Here is a 19,781-nt window from a genome sequence, read left to right on the forward strand (position 1 = left end):
AGTGCTTGGAAGGTGGTGATACTCACAGATACTCAGTTTCTGTAGAACCTGGTCTATATCGATTAGACCACAATAGGAATGGTGTGTAGGAAGGATGTGGAGACTTTACAGAAAGTGTAGAGGAGATTTACCAGGGTGCTACCTGGATTGGAGAGCATGTCTTATGAAGAGTTTGAGCAAGCCAGGGCTTTTCTCTAGGAGGAAGGAGGCTGAAGGGTGACTTGATAAGAGGCATTGATCGTGGATAGTCAGAGACATTTTCCTAGGTGGAAACAGCTAATACAAAGGGGCATAGTTTTAAGGTATAGTGAGGGGGGTGTCAGAGGTAGTGTTTTTTTAACTGTTTTTTTTAATACTCTCTAGGGGTGGTGGTAGAGGCAGATACATCAGGGTATTTCAATACTCTTAGATATGCACAGGGATGATATAAAAACAGAGGACTACGTAGGAAGGAAGGTTAAATTGATCTTTAAGGGTAGGTTAAATGGTTGGCACAACATTGTAGCTATAGTGTTTTATGTACTATATTTGTAGTAGAGCAGACCCAAAACCAAATGCAGGGTATTTGACAATTAAAAAGAAGGCAGGCAAGAAAGACCAAACAGTATCTAAGATAATTTCAGGCTATAATGGCCCAAAAATTATTTCTAACTGGAGCTGTAACCTTTAACAACAGAAGCATGTTTTATTGGAGCCTCTACTGCAGCAAGAGACCAATTATTATCATTTTAAAGCATGCCAGAGACTATCTGTTTGGGTAGGTGACTGGAAGCTTGGTCAGGGAGACAGGTTTTAAGGAGCAATTTAAGAATAGAGACATTGGGAGATGTGGTTACCAATGATGGAGCAATTAAACTGGGGAACTTTCAAAGGCCAATTCAAATTATCTGTGGGTTACATGGAGATACTGAAACAAAGACAAATGATTTTGATTTCAAACTGGGACTTTGCCAGTGTGGGAGAGCAAGTACAGGTATGATTATGAGTTCCATTTGGCATAAAGGTTGGATGTTCAGAGCAAACGGGGAACATGTGACATCTCAGGGTAATGAGGACACAGATGAGAGCTTTCATAACAAATGAATTGAGGGAGGGATAGAGACAGGACATGTCACAGGCATAATGGTAGCAAGTTCAAGAAGAACCAAGAAGGAAATGGGCAGGGTGAGTAGAGAGAGGTTAGATGGGCTGTGTAGTAATGCTTACTTAACTGACAGGATTATACTGATATCAAATCTCAATAGCATGGAAAGTAAAAAAAGATCCCCACACCTATAAATCATCTCATTGGCAAAAACAGGAATGGACAGAAAATTAGTTAACAACAGTTGACTAAAAGGTTAATAAGGAAGAAAGCTCTCAGCATTTAGAGAAGACAGGATCCAAACAATCTGCACAATCTGCCTCCCCACTTTCCCACCACGGCTTGTCTCCGCCTCTTTAATTTAGCACAAAGCTTGAAGCAAAGTGCTGGGTACTTACTGCAGCAAGGTTGCCTTCCATGTCTGGCAAATTCAGATCGACAGTAGACGGTGAGGGACTGAACAGCTGCAGATAAGAGACCAACAGATTTATGCAGTGATATCGAGTTAATGTTTGTGCTACCTGACCTGGACTTTCAAAGTCAAGAGAGTGGAAATGCCCTGGCGCAATGGGTTTTCCACTTTAAAAACTCCCGCACAGGTCTCCTGTCATTGTTGGACACGAGTGACAACCACCACTGGGAGACAAGGCCACAGCTATTTAGAAATCTAGAAAATTACCCTACATTTCCAATTTCCCTTTTACACCTCCAAATGTCAGCAGCTTCATTGGAAAGCACAGCAATCCTTTTACCATTCTACTTTGGAGTGAGATTTGAACTCACAACTCACAGAAGGAAGTTCTAACATACTTCACTTAACATTTTGTCCATAGGATATGACTAATGACAGCATTGTCAAAATTTCTAACTACTCATGCTATTGGTGGCCAGATCACTGGTTCAGTGGGATAATCTGCAGTTATTGAATGAGACAGTATTAAAGAAAACCTTAGTAATTACGGTTCCTCAATGCATTACAGAGCAATAAATGAAGTTAATGTGGCAATAATTTAGATAATAAATGAGGTATATCTCAAAACTTTTACTCATCAGGAGATGACACATGGAACAAGAGGTGTGAGTTTCGAAACAATGTAGGTCTCTGATTTGCTGGTAAGTTTCCTAACAGAGGCACATAGCACAGTGGCCATTTTGGAACAGGTGGTACAATTAGGGTTTCTTTCTTTGCCTCATGATCAAGTGGACAGTTGGAATGGTAGAGAAATGGTATGTTCCTCTTGTATGATGTGGAGAATCAGGGAGACCTCCAGCGTCCTTCATTATTCCACTTGCGACCACAACAGGGAGCTAGATGAACTATGGACCATTCAGAAGGCTGAGGGGTTGAGGTACAGTCACAACTAGGATGCAGATAGCTGGCTAACTGTCAGGAGGAAAGGGAAAAGACATACAGTGCAGGGGTACCCAGTGGTCATTGTCCTCAAACGAGTATACTGCTTTGGATTCTGCTGAGGGTTTGACTTATCAAGGGAAAGCCATAGTGGGCAGGTTGCTGGTACTGAGACTGGCTCTGTGGCTCAGAAGAGAGTAGACCAAATAGTGATAGTGGATTCATTAGTTAGGGGATCAGACAGAAGATTCTGTGGACAACAATAAGATTCCAAAACGGTTTGTCCCTTTGAGGTAGGGAAGTATAGGAGGGTGAAGCAACCATGTTTGATGAGAGAGGTGGAACATTTAGTCAAGAGGAGAAAGGAAGTGCACTTAAGGCTTAGAAAGCAAAAATTAGACAGGGTTATAAGACCATAAGACATAGGAGCAGAATTAGTCCATTTGGCCCACTGAGTCTACTCCGCCATTCAATCATGATTGATCCTTTTTTTTCTCCTCCTCAATCCTGTTTCCTAGCCTTCTTCCCATAATTTTTGAAGCAATGTCCAATCAAGAACCTACCAATCTCTGCCTTAAATACACCCAATGACCTGGCTTCCACAGCTGTACGTGGCAACAAATTCCACAAATTCACAACACTCTGGCTAAAGAAATTTCTCCGCATCGGTTTTGAATGGACGAGACTCTCCCACCATGGGAAACATCCTTTCCACATCTACTCCGTTTAGGCCTTTCAACATTTGAATGGTTTCAATGAGATCCCCTCTCAGCTTTCTGAATACCAGCAAGTACAGACCCAGAGCCATCAATCATTCTTCATACGATAGCTCTTTCATTCCTGGAATCATCCTTGTGAACCTCCCCTGCACACTCACAAATGCCAGCATATCTCTTCTAAAATGAGGAGCCCAAAACTGTACACAATACTCAAGGTGATGCCTCACCACTGCCTATAAAGCCTCAGCATCACATCTCTGCTGTTGTATTCTAGACCTCTTGAAATGAATGCTAACATTGCATTTGCCTTCCTCACCCTTCATGTTAACCTTCAGGGGTGTTCTGCTCAAGGACTCTCAAGTCCCTTTGCACCTCATATTTTTGGATTTTCTCCTCGTTTAGGAAGTAGTCCACACATTTATTTCTACTACCAAGTACATGACCATGCATTTTCCAACGTTATATTTCATTTGACACTTTCTTGCCCATTTTCCTAATCTACGTAAGTCTTTTTGCATCCTACCTGTTTCCTCAACACTACCTGCCCCTTCACCAATCTTCATATCATCTGCAAACTTGGCAACATAGCAACATTTCGTCATCTAAATCATTTATATACAGCATAAAGAGAATTGATCCCAACACCAACTGCTAGTCACTGGCAGCCAACCAGACATGGATCCTTTTATTCCCACTCACTGCCTTCTTCCAATCAGCCAATGCTCTAACCATGTCAGTAACTGTAATACCATGGGCTCTTAACTTGGAAAGCAGCCTCATATGTGGCACCTTGTCAAAGGCCTTCTGAAAGTCCAAATATAGAACACCCACTGCATCCCCTTTATCTATCCTACTTGTAATATCCTCAAAGAATTCCAACAGGTTTGTCAGGCAGGATTTTCCTTACTGACTTAGTCCAATCTTGTCCTGTGTCACCAAGTAATCCATGACCTTATCCTTAACAATTAAATCTAAAGGCTGATTTACACTTATGCGTACGGGCTACGCCACAGCCTACGCCGTAACCCTGATTTACACTTCTGTGTTGCTCTACGGCGTAGTGAGCATGCGTTGATGTGCGCCAAAACACTAGTTGGTGGTGGGGTTTCTATGCCAGTGTTGAGCTTCTTCGTGAGAGACATGGACGAGGAAATGCACTTCAAACATTTTTGCAAGTCGGCGGGTAGATTTGACAACTTGGTTTATCTATTGCGCATCAGTATACACACAGTCTACAAACATGGCAGAGAAGAAGCAACCGGAAATGTGTAGGAGGAAATGTGATGCTACCAAGCGGACCAATCACAGTTGTTGCAGTCTGCGACATGGCGACGCGTGAGTAACTTTTCTGGAGAGGTGCATATGGTACAGCGTAGGTATGGCGTAGGGTATGCGATACCTACTGCATCGATGCGATGCACAAGTATAAATCAGCCTTAACATCTTCCCAACGATTGAGGTCAGGTTAAATAGGCTATAATTTCCCTTTTGCCACCTTCCTCCTTTCTTACAGAGTGGAATAACATTTACAATTTTCCAGTCCTTTGGCACTATGCCAGAGTCCAATGATTTTTGAAAGATCATTTCTAATGCTGCCACAATCTCTTATGCTACCTCTTTCAAAACCCTAGGGTGCAGTTCATCTGGTCCAGGGGACTTATGTACTTTCAGGTCTTTCAGCTTTTTGAGCACCTTCTCCCTTGTATTGGGCTCTTTGAGAATTACAAGGTAGTCAAGTAAGGAGCTTTAAGAAGAGACTTGGGAGAGTTAGAAGGGGCATGAGAAAGCCTTGTTGAGGATTAAGGAAACGCCAAGGTGTTCTACATGTACTGTATATAAAGAATAGGATGATGATTGGAGTGAGGTAGGACTGCTCAAGGATAAAGGAGGAAACGTGCCAGGATGTAGAAGAGGGTAGAGGAGGTCCTTAATGTTCATGAGGGACTTTGAATGTGAGGTCAGTGTAGAGCAGACTAACTTGCTGGAGCACATTGAGGTTAAGAAAGAGATAGTGTTGAAGCTTCTGAAAAATATTTGAACATGTAAGTCTTTGGGGCCAGACAGATTATACTCCAGGTTACTATGGGAAGGAAGGGAAGAGACTTGGAGCATTTATTGTGATCATTATGGGCTCCCTGGCCACAGGAGTGTTATCAAGGGTGCTCTGGTTAGTGCGTTAACTGGTCATTGCAGATTGTCCTGTAAGTAGGCTAGAGTTAGTTGGTGGGTTGCTGGGTGGCACAGCTTGGTGGGTTGGAAGGCCCTGTTCCATGCTGTGTCTCTAATAAATAAAATGGTAAAAAAAATAATGGAGAGGGTTCTTAGGGCTAGGATTTACAAGTATTTGCAGAAGCACTGTCTTATTAAAGATAGTCAGCATGGCTTAGTGAGGTGCAGGTTGTGGCTCATAAGTTTGAGTTTTAAGGCGGCGTCAAACAAATTGATGAAGGTGGATGTGGTGTATATAGTTTTTAGTTGGGGGGGGGGGGGATTGACAAGGTTCCTATGGTAGATTCATCCAGAAAGTCATGACACAGAGGATCTAGGGAAGATTGGCTGTGGATTTGGAATTGCTTGCTCTCAGAAGCAGTGGGTACTAGTAGATAAGAGTATTCTGCCTTAAGATAAGTGACTACTGGTGTTCCACAGGGATCTGTTCTGGGATTCCTGTTTGTTCTTAGTGGTTTTTATAAATGACTTTGATGAGGAAGTGGAAGTGTGCGTTAGTAAGTTTGCAGATGACTTGCTGTGTGGATGGTGCAAAAGGTTGAAGGCTATAGTGTGATATACAGAATACAGGGTTCATGACAGGATTCTTAGCAGTGTGGAGGTACCCAGGGATCTTGGGGATCCATGTTCATAGATGCCTAAAGTTGCCACAGAAGTTGATAGGGTTGTTAAGGAAGAGTATGGTGTGTTGGCCTTTGTTAATCAGGGGAATGACTTCAAGAGATTTGAGGTAAAATGTTGCAGCTCTATAAAACCCTGGTTAGACCACACTTGGGATATTATGTTCCATTCTGGCTGCCTCATTATATTTGGATGTGGAAGCTTTAGGGAGGTGCAGAGATTTACCAGGATGCTGCCTGACAAGAGAGGAAAGGTTCAGCGAGCCAGGGCTTTTCTCTTGGAGCAAAGGAAGCTGAAATGATTTGATAGAAATGTACAAATTAAGAAGTATAGTTCAAGGAGCTAGGCAGAACTGTTCCGCAGCATGTAAATGACTAATATTGGGGAGGAGGCAGGGAGGCATTATTTTAAGGTGATTTGAGGGAAGTACAGGAGGGATGTCAGAGGTAATATTTAAATATTTACACTGAGTGGTGAGTGTATGGAACACCCTGCCGGGGTGGTGCTTGAGGCAGATGTATTATGGATATTTAAAAGACACTTAGATTAATCTTAGAGTGGGTTGAAAGGTTGCCATAACATCAATTTGTACATAGGAGGGCACAACGTCATTTTATTCTCGCTGGTACATGGGAGGCTGAAGCCATTTTTAATTCTATACCATATTTACTTCCTAACACTCCTCACTTTTAGAAGATGAGAAATTTGCAATTATATAGGTTCTTGCAGAAGTTTATAAAATTGTGGAGCACAGATAATGCCTTTTCCCCAGGGCAGGGTCACATAGAACTAGAGGGGACTGGTTTAAGGTGAGAGGGGAGACATTTAAAGATGTGAAGTGTAAGCTTTCATACAGAATGGTGATTATGTGGGACAAGCTGCCAGAGGAAATGATGGAGGCAGATACAATTGCAATAGGCAAAGAGGCATTTGGACACTTACTTGGATGGGAAGGTGTCAAGGGGTATGGATCTAACGTGGGCATAAGGGATGAGGTGGCCGAAAATGCCTGTTCCTGTGTTGTTCCTTCTATGATATGAATATCTATTTAGCAATACAGTGTTGAGTAGGTCCTTGCAGCTCTTTTGAGTCGCATTGCCCCAGCAACCCCTGACAATTTTGATTTAACCCGAACCTGGCCACAGGACAATTTATAATGACCAATTAACCTACGTACCTGTATGTATTTTGGACTGTGGAGGGGGAACAAGAGCAACTGGGGGAAAACCCACACATTCCATGGGGAGGACGTACAGGGGCTCCTTACAGACGGCGCCAGAACTGAGCTTCGATTCCCGGGCTATAATAGCATCACGCTAACTGATATGTTACTGTGGAACCCATTATGATAAAACTGCATTTAATACATTAATGAGAGCTTGCCAATTGTTTCAAGAGTTTTGCTGATTTTATGAAATGAATAATATTAAACAAAAGCCACTAAAACTTGACTGCTCTGACAGAGGTGTGCTTTGGTTGAGTGTGGGTGAAATATCAGATACAGTAAATCTTCAACTTAAGATGAACAAGAGATAGACTTTAACCCTCTGGGAGATTAGTCAGTCAGAAAATCACCAAGGAGAAACCTGCATCCCTCTGCAATATCTACGGACTCATTTTCAAGGACTCTTCATCTCATGTTCTCAATATTTATTGCTTGCTTATTTATTTATATATATACATACATATATATATATATATATATATAACTTCTTTTTTTTCATATTGTTGCACACCAGTTTAAGGCTCAAGTTAATACAGTTTCATTGATTCTATTATAGTTACTGTTTGATTATGGATTTAGAGTAGAGATGAATCTCAGCATGACATATATGTACATTGTCAATAAATCTATTTTGAACTTTGAAAAGGATAAAAGCAAACTTCAGTTTGGCTGATGCTTCAACTATAGAATTCACCGAGCTGCAGTTGAACAATCTGCTGATTTGGTTTCACCATGCAGGACTGGAGACCCAGAGTCTCCCACGGAACTACACTTGCATGAAGTATATCCAGCTGCAGCTCCTTGAAGACTGCTTTAGGGATCCGGAGCAGCAGCTGGATAACCTTCAGCTTGTACGGGAGAATGAGGAGATAATCGATCAAAGTTTCAGGGAATTAATCACCCTTAAATTGCAGGAAGCAAGTAGCGGGGTGACTGTCAGGAGAAATGGAGAAGAGAATAGGCAGTTAGTGCAGAGCACCCCTGTGGCCATTCTCATCAATAATACTTTTGTGGGGGATGACCTCCCAGGGGAATGCCATGGAGGTCGGGTTACTGGTACTGAGCATAGGTCTGTGGTAGAAGGAGAAGAGGGAGAAGCCGGGAACTCAATGGTCAGGGGAACAGTCAGTAGATTCTAACGAGACACCCGAATTGTATGTTGCCTCCCAGGTACCAGGGTCAGGGATATCATGGATTGTGTCCACAGCATTCTGGAGGGAGAGGGGAGCAGCCAGATGTCTCGGTACATATTGGTACCAATCACATAGGAAAGAAAAGCAAAGAGGTCCTGAAGAGACAATTTAGAGAGCTAGGCAGAAAGCTGAGAAGCAGGATCTCCAGGTCAGTACTTTCTGAATTGCTACCTGTGAGGTGTGCCAGGAGGGTAATTTGGCAGATTAATACATGGCTGAGAAGCTGGTGCAGGGGGCAGGACTTCAGCTTCTTGGATCATCGGGATCTCTTCTGGGGGAAGGTATAACCTGTACAAAAGTGACGGGTTGCACCTGAACCCAAAGGGGACCAATATTCTCACAAGCAGTTTTGTTAGAGCTGTTGGGGAGGTTTAAACTTATTTGGCAGGGGTGTGGGAACAAGAGGTGAAGGGACTCAGGATAGGATGGATGGTAAATAAAAAAGTAAAGATAGTATACAGTAAGAATGTAGGAAGGACAGGTAAATCATAGGACAAAACTACAGCCAGCAGGGTGAGGACCAGTGCATTGAAGATGCAAAATCAAAAAGGGTAGCATATCAGAATCAGAATCAGGTTTATTATCAGTGGCATGTCTCATGAAATTTGTTAACTTCGTAGCAGCAGTTTAATGCAATACATAACATAGAAGAAGATAAAAAATAGTAAGTAAATCAATTATAGTATACATATACTGAATAGATTGAAAATCATGCAAAAAACAGAAATAATATATAGTAAAAAAGTGAGGTAGTGTTCACTGGTCCAACGTCCATTTAGGAATCGGATGGCAGAGGGGGAAGAAGCTGTTCCTGAATAGCTGAGTGTGTGTCTTCAGGCTTCTGTACCTCCTACCTGATGGTAACAGTGAGAAAAGGGCATGCCCTGGTTGCCGGAGGTCTGAAATAATGGACGCTGCCTTTCTGAGACACCGCTCCCTGAAGCTAGTACCCAAGATGGAGCCAACTAAATTTACAACCCTCTGCAGCTATTTTTGGTCCTGTGCAGTAGCCCTTCCATACCAGACAGTGATGCAGCCTGTCAGAATGCTCTCCACAGTACATCTATATTAGTTTTTGAGTGTATTTGTTGACTTACCAAATCTCTTCAAACTCCTAATGAAGTATAGTCGCTGACTTGCCTTCAATATAACTGCAAAGTGTTATATCTCAGTGCTTGGAGTACAAGAAACGAGGTGGATGATTTTGTTGCACTATTAGAAATTGTTGTGGCCATCACTAAACTATGGCTGAACAATGGTTATAGTTGGGAGCTAAATGTCCACGGTTTCACATTGTATCAGAGGGATAGGAAGGTAGGCAGGCGGAAGGGTGTGGCGTGGCTCTGCTAGAAAAAGATGTGAGGTAGCATTGGAAGATGCGGAATCCTTGCGGGTTGAGCTAAGAAACTGCAAGAGTAAAAGAACCCTGATGGTAGTTGTTTACAGGCCTCCTGTAAACAGTAGCTGGGATGTGGGCCACAGATTACAGTGGGAAACAGAAAAGGCATGTCATAAGGGCAATGTTATGATAGTCATGGGAGATTTCAACATGCAGGTTGATTGGGAAAATCTGGTTGGTAATGGATCTCAAGAGAGTGAGTTTGTTGAATACGCACAAGATGGCTTTTTAGAACAGTTGCTGTTGAGCCTACAAGGGAGTCAACTATTGGGATGTTATGTAATAGACTGGAGGTGATTAGGGAGCTGAAGGTAAAAGAACTGTCAGGAGGCAGTGATCACAATTCGACTGAATTCAACTGGAAATTTGATAGCAAGAAAATAAAGTCTGACATAGCAGCATTTCAGTTGAGTAAATGAAATTACAGTGGTATGAGAGAAGATTTGGCAGAAGTAAACTGGAAGGAGCTGCTGGCAGGGATGACAGCAGAGCAGCAATGGTGCGAGTTTCTGGAAAAAAATGAGGAAGGCACAGGATAGATGTATTCTAAAATCAAAGGAATACTCCAATGGCAAAATAGTGCAACTGTGGCTGACAAGGAAAGTCAAAGTTAATGTAAAGGTAAAACAGGGCATACAACAAAGCAAAAATTAGTGGGAAGCATTTGAAAATCTATAGAGAGCAAGTAAAAGCATCTTTAAGAGGGAAAAGATGAATTATAAAAGCAAGCTAGCAAACAATATCAAAATGGACAGTAAAAACTTTTTAAAGTATGTAAAAAAATAAGACATGTAAGTGGATATAGAACCACTAGAAAATGAGGCTAGAGAAATAATAACAGGGAACAAGAAATGACAGATGAACTAAACGAGTATTTTGCATCAGTCTTCACTTTGAAAGACACTAGCAGTGTGCCAGATGTTGAAGACTGTGAGGGAAGAGAAGTGAGTGCAGTTACTATTATAAGGGAGAAGGTGCTCAAAATACTGAAAGACCTAAAGGTACAAAAGTCACCCAGACCAGATGAACTGCACCCACGGGCTCTGAAAGAGGTTGCAGTAGAGATTATGGAGGTATTAGAATCATAGAACATTACAGCACAGAAACAGGCCTTTTGGCCCTTTTTGGCTGTGCCAAACCATTTTTCTGCCTAGTCCCACTGACCTGCACCTGGGCCATATCCCTCCAAACCCCTCTCATCCATATACCTGTCCACGATTTTCTTAAATGTCAAAAGTGAGCCGCATTCACCACTTCATCTGGCAGCTCATTCCACACTCCCACCACTCTCTGCATGAAGAAGCACCCCTAATGTTCCCTTTAAACTTTCCCCCCTTCACCCTTAACCAATGACCTCTGGTTTTTTTTCTCCCCTGGCCTCAGTGGAAAAAGCCTGCTTTATACCCATCGTAATTTTATACACCTCTATCAAATCTCCCCTCATTCTCCTATGCTCCAGGGAATAAAGTCGTACCCTATTCAACCTTTCTCTGTAACTCAAGTTTCTCAAGTCCCAGCAACATCCTTGTAAACCTTCTCTGCACTCTTTCAACCTTATTAATATCCTTCCTGTAATTAGGTGACCAAAGCTGCACACAATACTCTAAATTAGTATTAGTATTAGTAATGATCTTTCAAAAATCATTGGACTCTGGCATGCAAATCAATTGTTAAGGATGAGGTTATGGAGTACTTGGTGACATGGGACAAGATAGTACAAAGGCAGCATGGTTTCCTTCAGGGAAAATTCTGCCTGACGAACCTGTTGGAATTCTTTGAGATTATAAGTAGGATAAAGGGGATGTAGTAGATGTTGTACATTTAGTCTTTCAGAAGGCCTCTAACAAAGTGCCACACGTGAGGCTGCTTACCAAGTTAAGAGCACATGGTATTACAGGAAAGTTACTGTCATAGTTGAAGCATTGGCTGATTGATAGGAGGCAGCAAGTGGGAATAAAAGGATTTTTGTCTCGTTGGCTGCCAGTGACAAGTGGTGTTCCGAAGGGGCTGGTGCTGGGATCACTTCTTTTTATGCTGTATATCAATGATTTAGATGATAGAATAGATGGCTTTGAAGATATGAAGATTGGTGGAGGGGCAGGTAGCGTTGAGGAAACAGGTAGGATGCAGAAGGACTTACACTGATTAGGAAAATGGGCAAGAAAGTGGCAAATGAAATACAATGTTGGAAAATGCATGGTCATGCATTTTGGTAGTAGAAATAAATGTGCAGGCTATTTTCTAAACGAGAAGAAAATCTAAAAACCTGAAATGCAAAGGTACTTGGGAGTCCTTGTGCAGAACACCCCGAAGGTTAACTTGCAGGTTGAGTCAGTGGTGAGGAAGGCAAATGTAATGTTAGCATTCACTTCAAGAGAGCAAAGATGATTCTGGGAATGAAAGGGTCATCACACGAGGAACATTTAATGGCTTGTACTTGGAATTCAGAAGGATGAGGGGGGATCTCATTGAAACCTTTCGAATGTTGAAAGGCCTGGACAGAGTTGGATGTGGAAAGGATGTTTCCCATGGTGGGGGAGTCTTGGACAAGAGGACACAGCAGGATACAGGGGCATCCATTGCAGAGAAATTTCTCAAGCCAGAGGGTGGTGAATTTGTGGAACTTGTTACCACAGGCGGCTGTGGAGGCCAGGTCATTGGGTGTATTTAAGGCACAGCTTGATAGGTACTTGATTGGACACAGCATCAAAGGTTACGGGGAGAAGTCTGGGGAGTGGGACTGAGGAGGAGAAAAGAGGATCAGCCATGATTGAATGATGGAGCAGACTTAATGGTCTAAATCACCTAATTCCACTCCTATGTCTTCTGGTCTATGGTTAGCCAGAATAAGAATTTGCAATTATAGAGAATGCTGTAGGATGCTAACAAAACACTTCAGTAAAGTCACATCAGTTAGAAAATCTGGCAGCCATTTTCTGTCTGTATTGGCTAAAATAAGATTTGCTTTATTTGTCACATGTACCCTGAAACACAGTAAAATATACCTCTTGCATCAACATCCAACACAGTTTGAGGATATGCTGGAAGCAGCTTGCAAATGTTGCCATGCTTCCGATGCCAACATAGCATGCCTACAACTTGCTAACCCTAATCTGTATATCGTTGTAATATGGGAGGAAACCACAGCACCTGGAGCAAGCCTACATGGCCATGGGAAGAATGCCCAAACTCCTTACAGACAGTGGCAGGAATCAAATGCCAACTGGATATCGCTGGCACTGTAAAGTGATTGCACTAACCGCTTTGCTACCATGTTACATTGGTCTGGATCGTGTGCTGGTGCCTTGGGAGTAACAAGGTCATCTGGCTCTGTGTTGCAGCTGGGTTCAGAGGAAGTGAATGTAGTAGCCTGTAGAAGGGATTGTTATCTTTCTCTCCACATCAGTTAACATTCAATAACCTGGAAACATCACAAACAAACTTACATCTAACAGAGTGCTGGATTCCATGCTGAAAGTCTGTCCTGATAACAAGTTCTGTAGGTTATCCAAGCTGGAATCAATTCGATCCAAGTGATTATACAGATCATTTCTGTACATGTAAAGAAAAAAGAAATACTTTTATTAAATAACAGATAGACATTTAGACATTTCCTGTTTTACATCACGTCGACTTCATCACTCTCCTCACCTTTAAGATTCCAAGCAGCACAAAATGTCCTGTGTGAATTTAAATAAAGCAGCATATTCATCCAGTGAATTACACTGCTACTACCACACTGCACAGCATGCCAGTGACTGTGGGTGAGAATGCCCCAGCTTCCTCCCTCACACTGTCCTTGTGCAGTAGCTATCCTCTGGAGAGTGAACAATCCTGAGCAGAGCTGATACTGAAAACCCAACAGATGGCAGAAGCTAACTTACTGCAAGAAACTGAACCTCAGGATTATATATGGTAACCAATATGTACTTTGATAATAAATTTAACATTCTAATACTTGGGGGGAATCATAGTTTCAGAATAAAAGATACCAAGGGAGGTGGTGGCAAATGGGATTCAGGACCAAAAGAAGATGGGATAGTTGTCTTTAAATGGCACAGGAGTCAGAGTAATACAGCATGGAAACAGGCCCTTTGGCCCAACTGCTCCATGCCAACAACAGCATCTTCCTTGCTGGTCAAATTTGGCCTATTATCCCCCAAGCACTTAGCCAAATGTCTGTTAAATGTTGCAACTGCACTGGCCTCAAGAATTTCCTCTGCAGCTCATTCTAGCTACTTACTACCCTCTGTGTCAAGTTACCGCTGGGGTCTCTCAGTTCTTTCTCCTCTTATCTTGTAACTGTTCTTTCTCATTTTAGAACCCCTAACCCTGGAGAAAAGACTATGCCTATCCACCGTACCATAACCTTATCATGATTACATGGATTTTCTGAGGACACCCCTCATTCTCCTGTGCTCTAAGATTGAAAGAGTACAGAGAAGATTTACAAGGATGCTGTTGGGAGTTTAGGACCAGAGTTATCGGGAAAGGTTTTTTAAAAAATTTTTTTAATTGAATTTTCAAATAGGTTACAGAAAGAAAAAAAAAATTATCAACCCTTTCCACCCCCCCCCCCCAAACATATCCCTATAGGAAAAAAAAAGAGAAGAAAAAAGAAAGAAAGAAGAAAGAAAGAAAGGATGCCTGGATATCGGAAGATCCCCACGTGCTCCATGGAGTTCATAATAGCTTTAATATGTATATTTATTTCTTTCCCCAGATAACTAATAATTTTACCTTCGGAGCACCTATATATTTAATAATATCTTTTGTAAATAAGGGTGCCAAATTTTCAGAAATATTTCATATTTATCTCTTAAATTATAATTTTTTCAAGTGGAATGCAGCTAAAAATTTCATTCTTCCAACAATCTATACTTAAGAATGAATCCGATTTCCAAGTAACTGCAAAAGCCTTTTTGGCTACTGCCAATGCAATTTTTATGAATTCTTTCTGATATTTATTCAATTTGGATTTCAATTTTATCCCTTCAATATCGCCTAGTAAAAATAATGTTGGATTATGTGGAAGTTGTATTCCAATAATTTGTTCCAGTAAAACTCTTAAATTTGTCCAAAAAGGTTGAATTTTAAAACAAGACCAAGTAGAGTGTAAAAAAGTACCAATTTCTTGATTACATTGAAAACATTGATCAGATAAATTTGAGCTTAATCTATTTAATTTTTGTGGTGTAATATATATTTGATGTAAAAAGTTATATTGTACTAATCTTAGTCGAACATTTATTGTATTTGTCATACTGTCAAGACATAATCTTGACCAACTTGTTTCATCAATTTTAATATTCAAATCAGTTTCCTATTTTTGTCTTGACTTATGAATTCCTTGTTTAATTGCCTGTTTTTGAATCAAATTATACATACCAGAAATAATTTTTTAAATTTTTTCTTTATGAATGAAAGTTTCTATTTCATTAGGTTTCGGCAATAACATTGTTTGACCCAGTTTATCTCTTAAATAAGCCCTTAATTGGAAATAACAGAAAAGAGTGTTATTTGATATTTTATATTTATTCTTTAATTGGTCAAGTGACATTAATATACCTCCTTCAAAACAGTCTCCTATATATCTAATCCCTTTGTGAAACCAGTTATATAAAAGTTGATTATCCATTGTAAAAGGGATCAGTTTATTTTGAATTAAAGGTCCCTTTGCTATTAAGATTTCTTTATCTCATCATCAACATTTATCTTATTCCATAAATCAATCAAATGTTTTAGTATAGGAGATTCTTTCTTTTCCCATATCCATTTAGATTCCCATTTATATAAATAATCTTCTGGTATATTTTCTCCTATTTTGTCTAATTCTATTCTAATCCATGCCGGTTTATCTTCATCAAAAAAAGATGCAATAAATCTAAGTTGTAATCTAAGTTATTGGGAAAGGTTGAATAGGTCAGGACTTTACTCCCTGGTGTGAAGGAGAATGAGGAGATTTGAAAGTATACAAAATTATGAGGGTTAAAGATGGAGCAATTGCTTGTAGGTTTCCCCCCCTCAAGTTGGGTGAGATCAGGTTATGGGTGAAAAGGGAAATATTTAAGGGAAACCCAAGGGGGATCTTCTTCACTCAGAGGGTGGTGCAGATATGGAATGAACTGATAGCTGCAAACTTAATTGTAAGGTTGAAGAGAAATTTGGATAAGTATATGGATGAGAGAGGCATAGTGGGCTACAGTGGAGCTAGAAAGTTTGTGACCCCTGTAGAATTTTCTCTACTTCTGCATAATTATGACCTAAAGTATGATCAGATCTTCAGAAACAAGAGAAAATCTGCGGATGCTGGAAATCCTGCCTGAAACATCGACTGTACTTGTTTCCATTGATGCTGCTGGCCTGCTGAGTCCCTTCAGCATTTTGTGTGAATTGCTCAGATCTTCATGTAAGTCTTAAAACTAAATAAAGAGAACTTAAATAAATACCACAAAAAATTCTACTTCTTCATATATTTATTGACAAAAATGATCCAATATTACATGTATTTGTTGGAAAAAGTATGTGAACCTTTGCTTTCAGTAGCTGGGCTGACCCCCTTGTAAAGCAATAACTTCAACCAAATGTTTCTGGTAACTGTTGATCAGTTCTACACATCGGCTTGGAGAAATTTTAGGCCATTCTTCCTTACAAAATTGCTTCAAAACTCTGGGATGTTGGTGGGCTTCCTTGCAAGAACTGTTTGCTCCAGGTCCTTCCATGGCATTTCTATAGGATTAAGGTCAGGACTTTGACTGAGCCATTCCAAAAGACAAATTTTCTTCTTTTTATACATTCTGTTCATTTACTCTTGTCTTTCAGATCATTCTTATTGCATTATTCAACTTCTGTTAAGCTTCAGATGACAGACTGCTATCCTGACATTCTCCTGTAAAATGTTTTGATGCAATTTTGAATTCATTGTTCCCTCCAATGATTGTAAGCTGTCTAGGTAAAGCATCATATTTTGAGGCAAATCAGCCTTAAAACATGATGCTCCTTCCACCATGCTTTTCAGTTGGTATAGTTTTGGTGTTGGTGTGCAGTGCCCTTTTCCCTCCAAACATAGCAATGTACATTTCTGCCAAAAAGTTCAACTTTTATAGAACATAGAACAGTACAGCACAGTACAAGCCCTTCGGCCCACAATGTTGTGCCAACCCTGCCTCCCATATAATCCCCCACCTTAAATTCCTCCACATACCTGTCTAGTAGGCACTGGCTGTCCACTATACCTATTCCTCTTAATATCTTGTCTCCTCTCATCCTCCTTCTCTCCAAAGAGTAAAGCCCTAGCTCCCTTAATCTCTGATCATAATGCATACCCTCTAAACCAGGCAGCATCCTGGTAAATCTCCTCTGTACCCTTTCCAATGCTTCCACACCCTTCCTATACTGAGGCAACCAGAAATGGACACAGTACTCCAAGTGTGGCCTAACCAGTTTCATAGAGCTGCATCATTACATCGCGACTCTTAAACTCTATCCCTTGACTTATGAAAGCTAACATCCCTAAGCTTTCTAACTACCCTACCTACCTGTGAGACAACTTTCAGGGATCTGTGGACATGTTCCCCCAGATCCCTCTGTTCCTCCACACCAACAACTATCCTGCCATTTACTTTGTACTCTGCCTTGGAGTTTGTCCTTCCAAAGTGTACCACCTCACACTTCTCCGGGTTGAACTCCATCTGCCACTTCTCAGCCCACTTCCGCATCCTATCAATATCTCTCTGCAATCTTCGACAATCCTCTACACTATCCACACCACCACCAACCTTTGTGTCATCTGCAAACTTGCCAACCCACCCTTCTACCCCCACATCCAGGTCATTAATAAAAGTCACGAAAAGTAGAGGTCCCAAACCTTATGGGACACCACTAGTCACAACCCTCAGATCTGAATGTACTCCCTCCACCACGATGCTCTGCCTTCTGCAGGCAAGCCAATTCTGAATCCACCTGGCCGAACTTCCCTGGATCCCATGCCTTCTGACTTTCTGAATAAGCCTACCATGTGGAACCTTGTCAAATGTCTTACTAAAATCCAAATAGATCACATCCACTGCAATACCCTCATCTATATGCCTGGTCACCTCCTCAAAGAACTCTATCAGGCTTGTTTGACACAATCTTTTCCAACAGCTTTCCCACCGCAGATGTAAGGCTCAATGGTCTGTAATTATCTGGACTATCCCTGCTACCTCTTTTTTTTAAACAAGGAGATATCATTTGCCTCCCTCCAATCCTCCGGTACCATTCCCGTGGACAATAGACAATAGACAGTAGGTGCAGGAGGAGGCCATTTGGCCCTTCTAGCCAGCACCACCATTCACTGTGATCATGGCTGATCATACACAATCAGTACCCCGTTCTTGCCCTCTCCCCATATCCCTTGACCCCGCTATCTATAAGAGCTCTATCTAACTCTCTCTTGAATGCATCCAGAGGCTTGGCCTCCACTGCCTTCTGGGGCAGAGCATTCCACATATCCACCACTCTCTGGGTGAAAAAGTTTTTCCGCATCTCTGTTCTAAATGGCCTACCCCCTATTCTTAAAACTGTGGCCTCTAGTTCTGGACTCACCCATCAGCGGGAACATGCTTCCTGCCTCCAGTGTGTCCAATCCCTTAATAATCTTATATGTTTCAATCAGATCCCCTCTCATCCTTCTAAATTCCAGTGTATACAAGCCCAGTCGCTCCAATCTTTCAACATATGACAGTCCTGCCATTCCGGGAATTAACCTTCTGAATCTACGCTGCACTCCCTCAATAGCAAGAATGTCTTCCCTCAAATTTGGAGACCAAAACTGCACACAATACTCCAGGTGGGGTCTCACCAGGGCCCTGTACAGCTGCAGAAGGACCTCTTTACTCCTATGCTCAATTCCTCTTGTTATAAAAGACAGCGTGCCATTAGCTTTCTTCACTGCCTGCTGTACCTGCATGCTTACTTTCATTGACTGATGTACAAGAACACCTAGATCTCGTTGTACTTCCCCTTTTCCTAACTTGACTCCATTTAGATAGTAATCTGCCTTCCTGTTCTTGCCACCAAAGTGGATAATCTCACATTTATCCACATTAAACTGCATCTGCCATACATTTGCCCACTCACCCAACCTGTCCAAGTCACCCTGCATTCTCATAACATCCTCCTTACATTTAACACTGCCACCCAGCTTTGTGTCATCAGCAAATTTGCTAATGTTACTTTTAATCCCTTCATCTAAATCATTAATATATATTGTAAACAGCTGCTGTCCCAGCACTGAACCTTGCGGTACCCCACTGGTCACAGCCTGCCATTCCGAAAGGGACCCGCTAATCACTACTCTTTGTTTCCTGTCAGCCAGCCAATTTTCAATCCATATCAGTACTCTGCCCCCAATACCATGTGCCCTACTTTTGCCCACTAATCTCCTATGTGGGACTTTATCAAAAGCTTTCTGGAAGTCCAGGTACACTACATCCACTGGCTCTCCCTTGCCCATTTTCATAGTTACATCCTCAAAAAACTCCAGATTAGTCAAGCATGACTTTCCCTTCATAAATCCATGCTGACTCGGACTGATCCTTCTACTGCTATCCAAATGTGCCGTAATTTCCTCTTTTATAATTGACTCCAGCATCCTTCCCACCACTGACGTCAGGCTAACCGGTCTATAGTTCCCTGTTTTCTCTCTCCCTCCTTTCTTGAAAAGTGGGACAACATTAGCCACCCTCCAATCAGCAGAAACCGTTCCTGAATCTATAGAACATTGGAAAATGATTACCAATGCATCCACGATTTCTAGAGCCACCTGTTTAAATACCCTGGGATGCAGACCATCAGGTCCCGGGGACTTATCAGCCTTCAGACTCAACGGTCTATCCAACACCGTTTCTTGCCTAATATAAATTTCTTTCAGTTCATCCTTTACCCTAGTTCCTTTGGCCACTACTACATATAACCATA

General features: G+C 41.5%; 1 protein-coding gene across 8 annotated transcripts in view; it reads right to left on the reverse strand.

Annotated features, from left to right (window-relative positions):
* Window positions 1-19,781, reverse strand: part of hsf1 (heat shock transcription factor 1) — a 182,372-nt gene that overhangs the window by 19,072 nt on the left and 143,519 nt on the right. For 6 of the 8 annotated variants that reach the window (XM_059971620.1, XM_059971625.1, XM_059971624.1 and 3 more), the window contains 2 exons: window positions 13,268-13,373; window positions 1,483-1,548 (listed from right to left, as the gene is read on the reverse strand). In XM_059971620.1, coding sequence (XP_059827603.1) covers window positions 1,483-1,548; window positions 13,268-13,373 — 172 coding nt within the window. The remainder of the gene's footprint in view (window positions 1-1,482; window positions 1,549-13,267; window positions 13,374-19,781) is intronic. The other 2 variants (XM_059971623.1, XM_059971621.1) reach the window with 1 other exon arrangement.

Source organism: Hypanus sabinus, chromosome 6, assembly GCF_030144855.1.
Source record: "Hypanus sabinus isolate sHypSab1 chromosome 6, sHypSab1.hap1, whole genome shotgun sequence".
Lineage (NCBI taxonomy): Eukaryota > Metazoa > Chordata > Chondrichthyes > Myliobatiformes > Dasyatidae > Hypanus > Hypanus sabinus.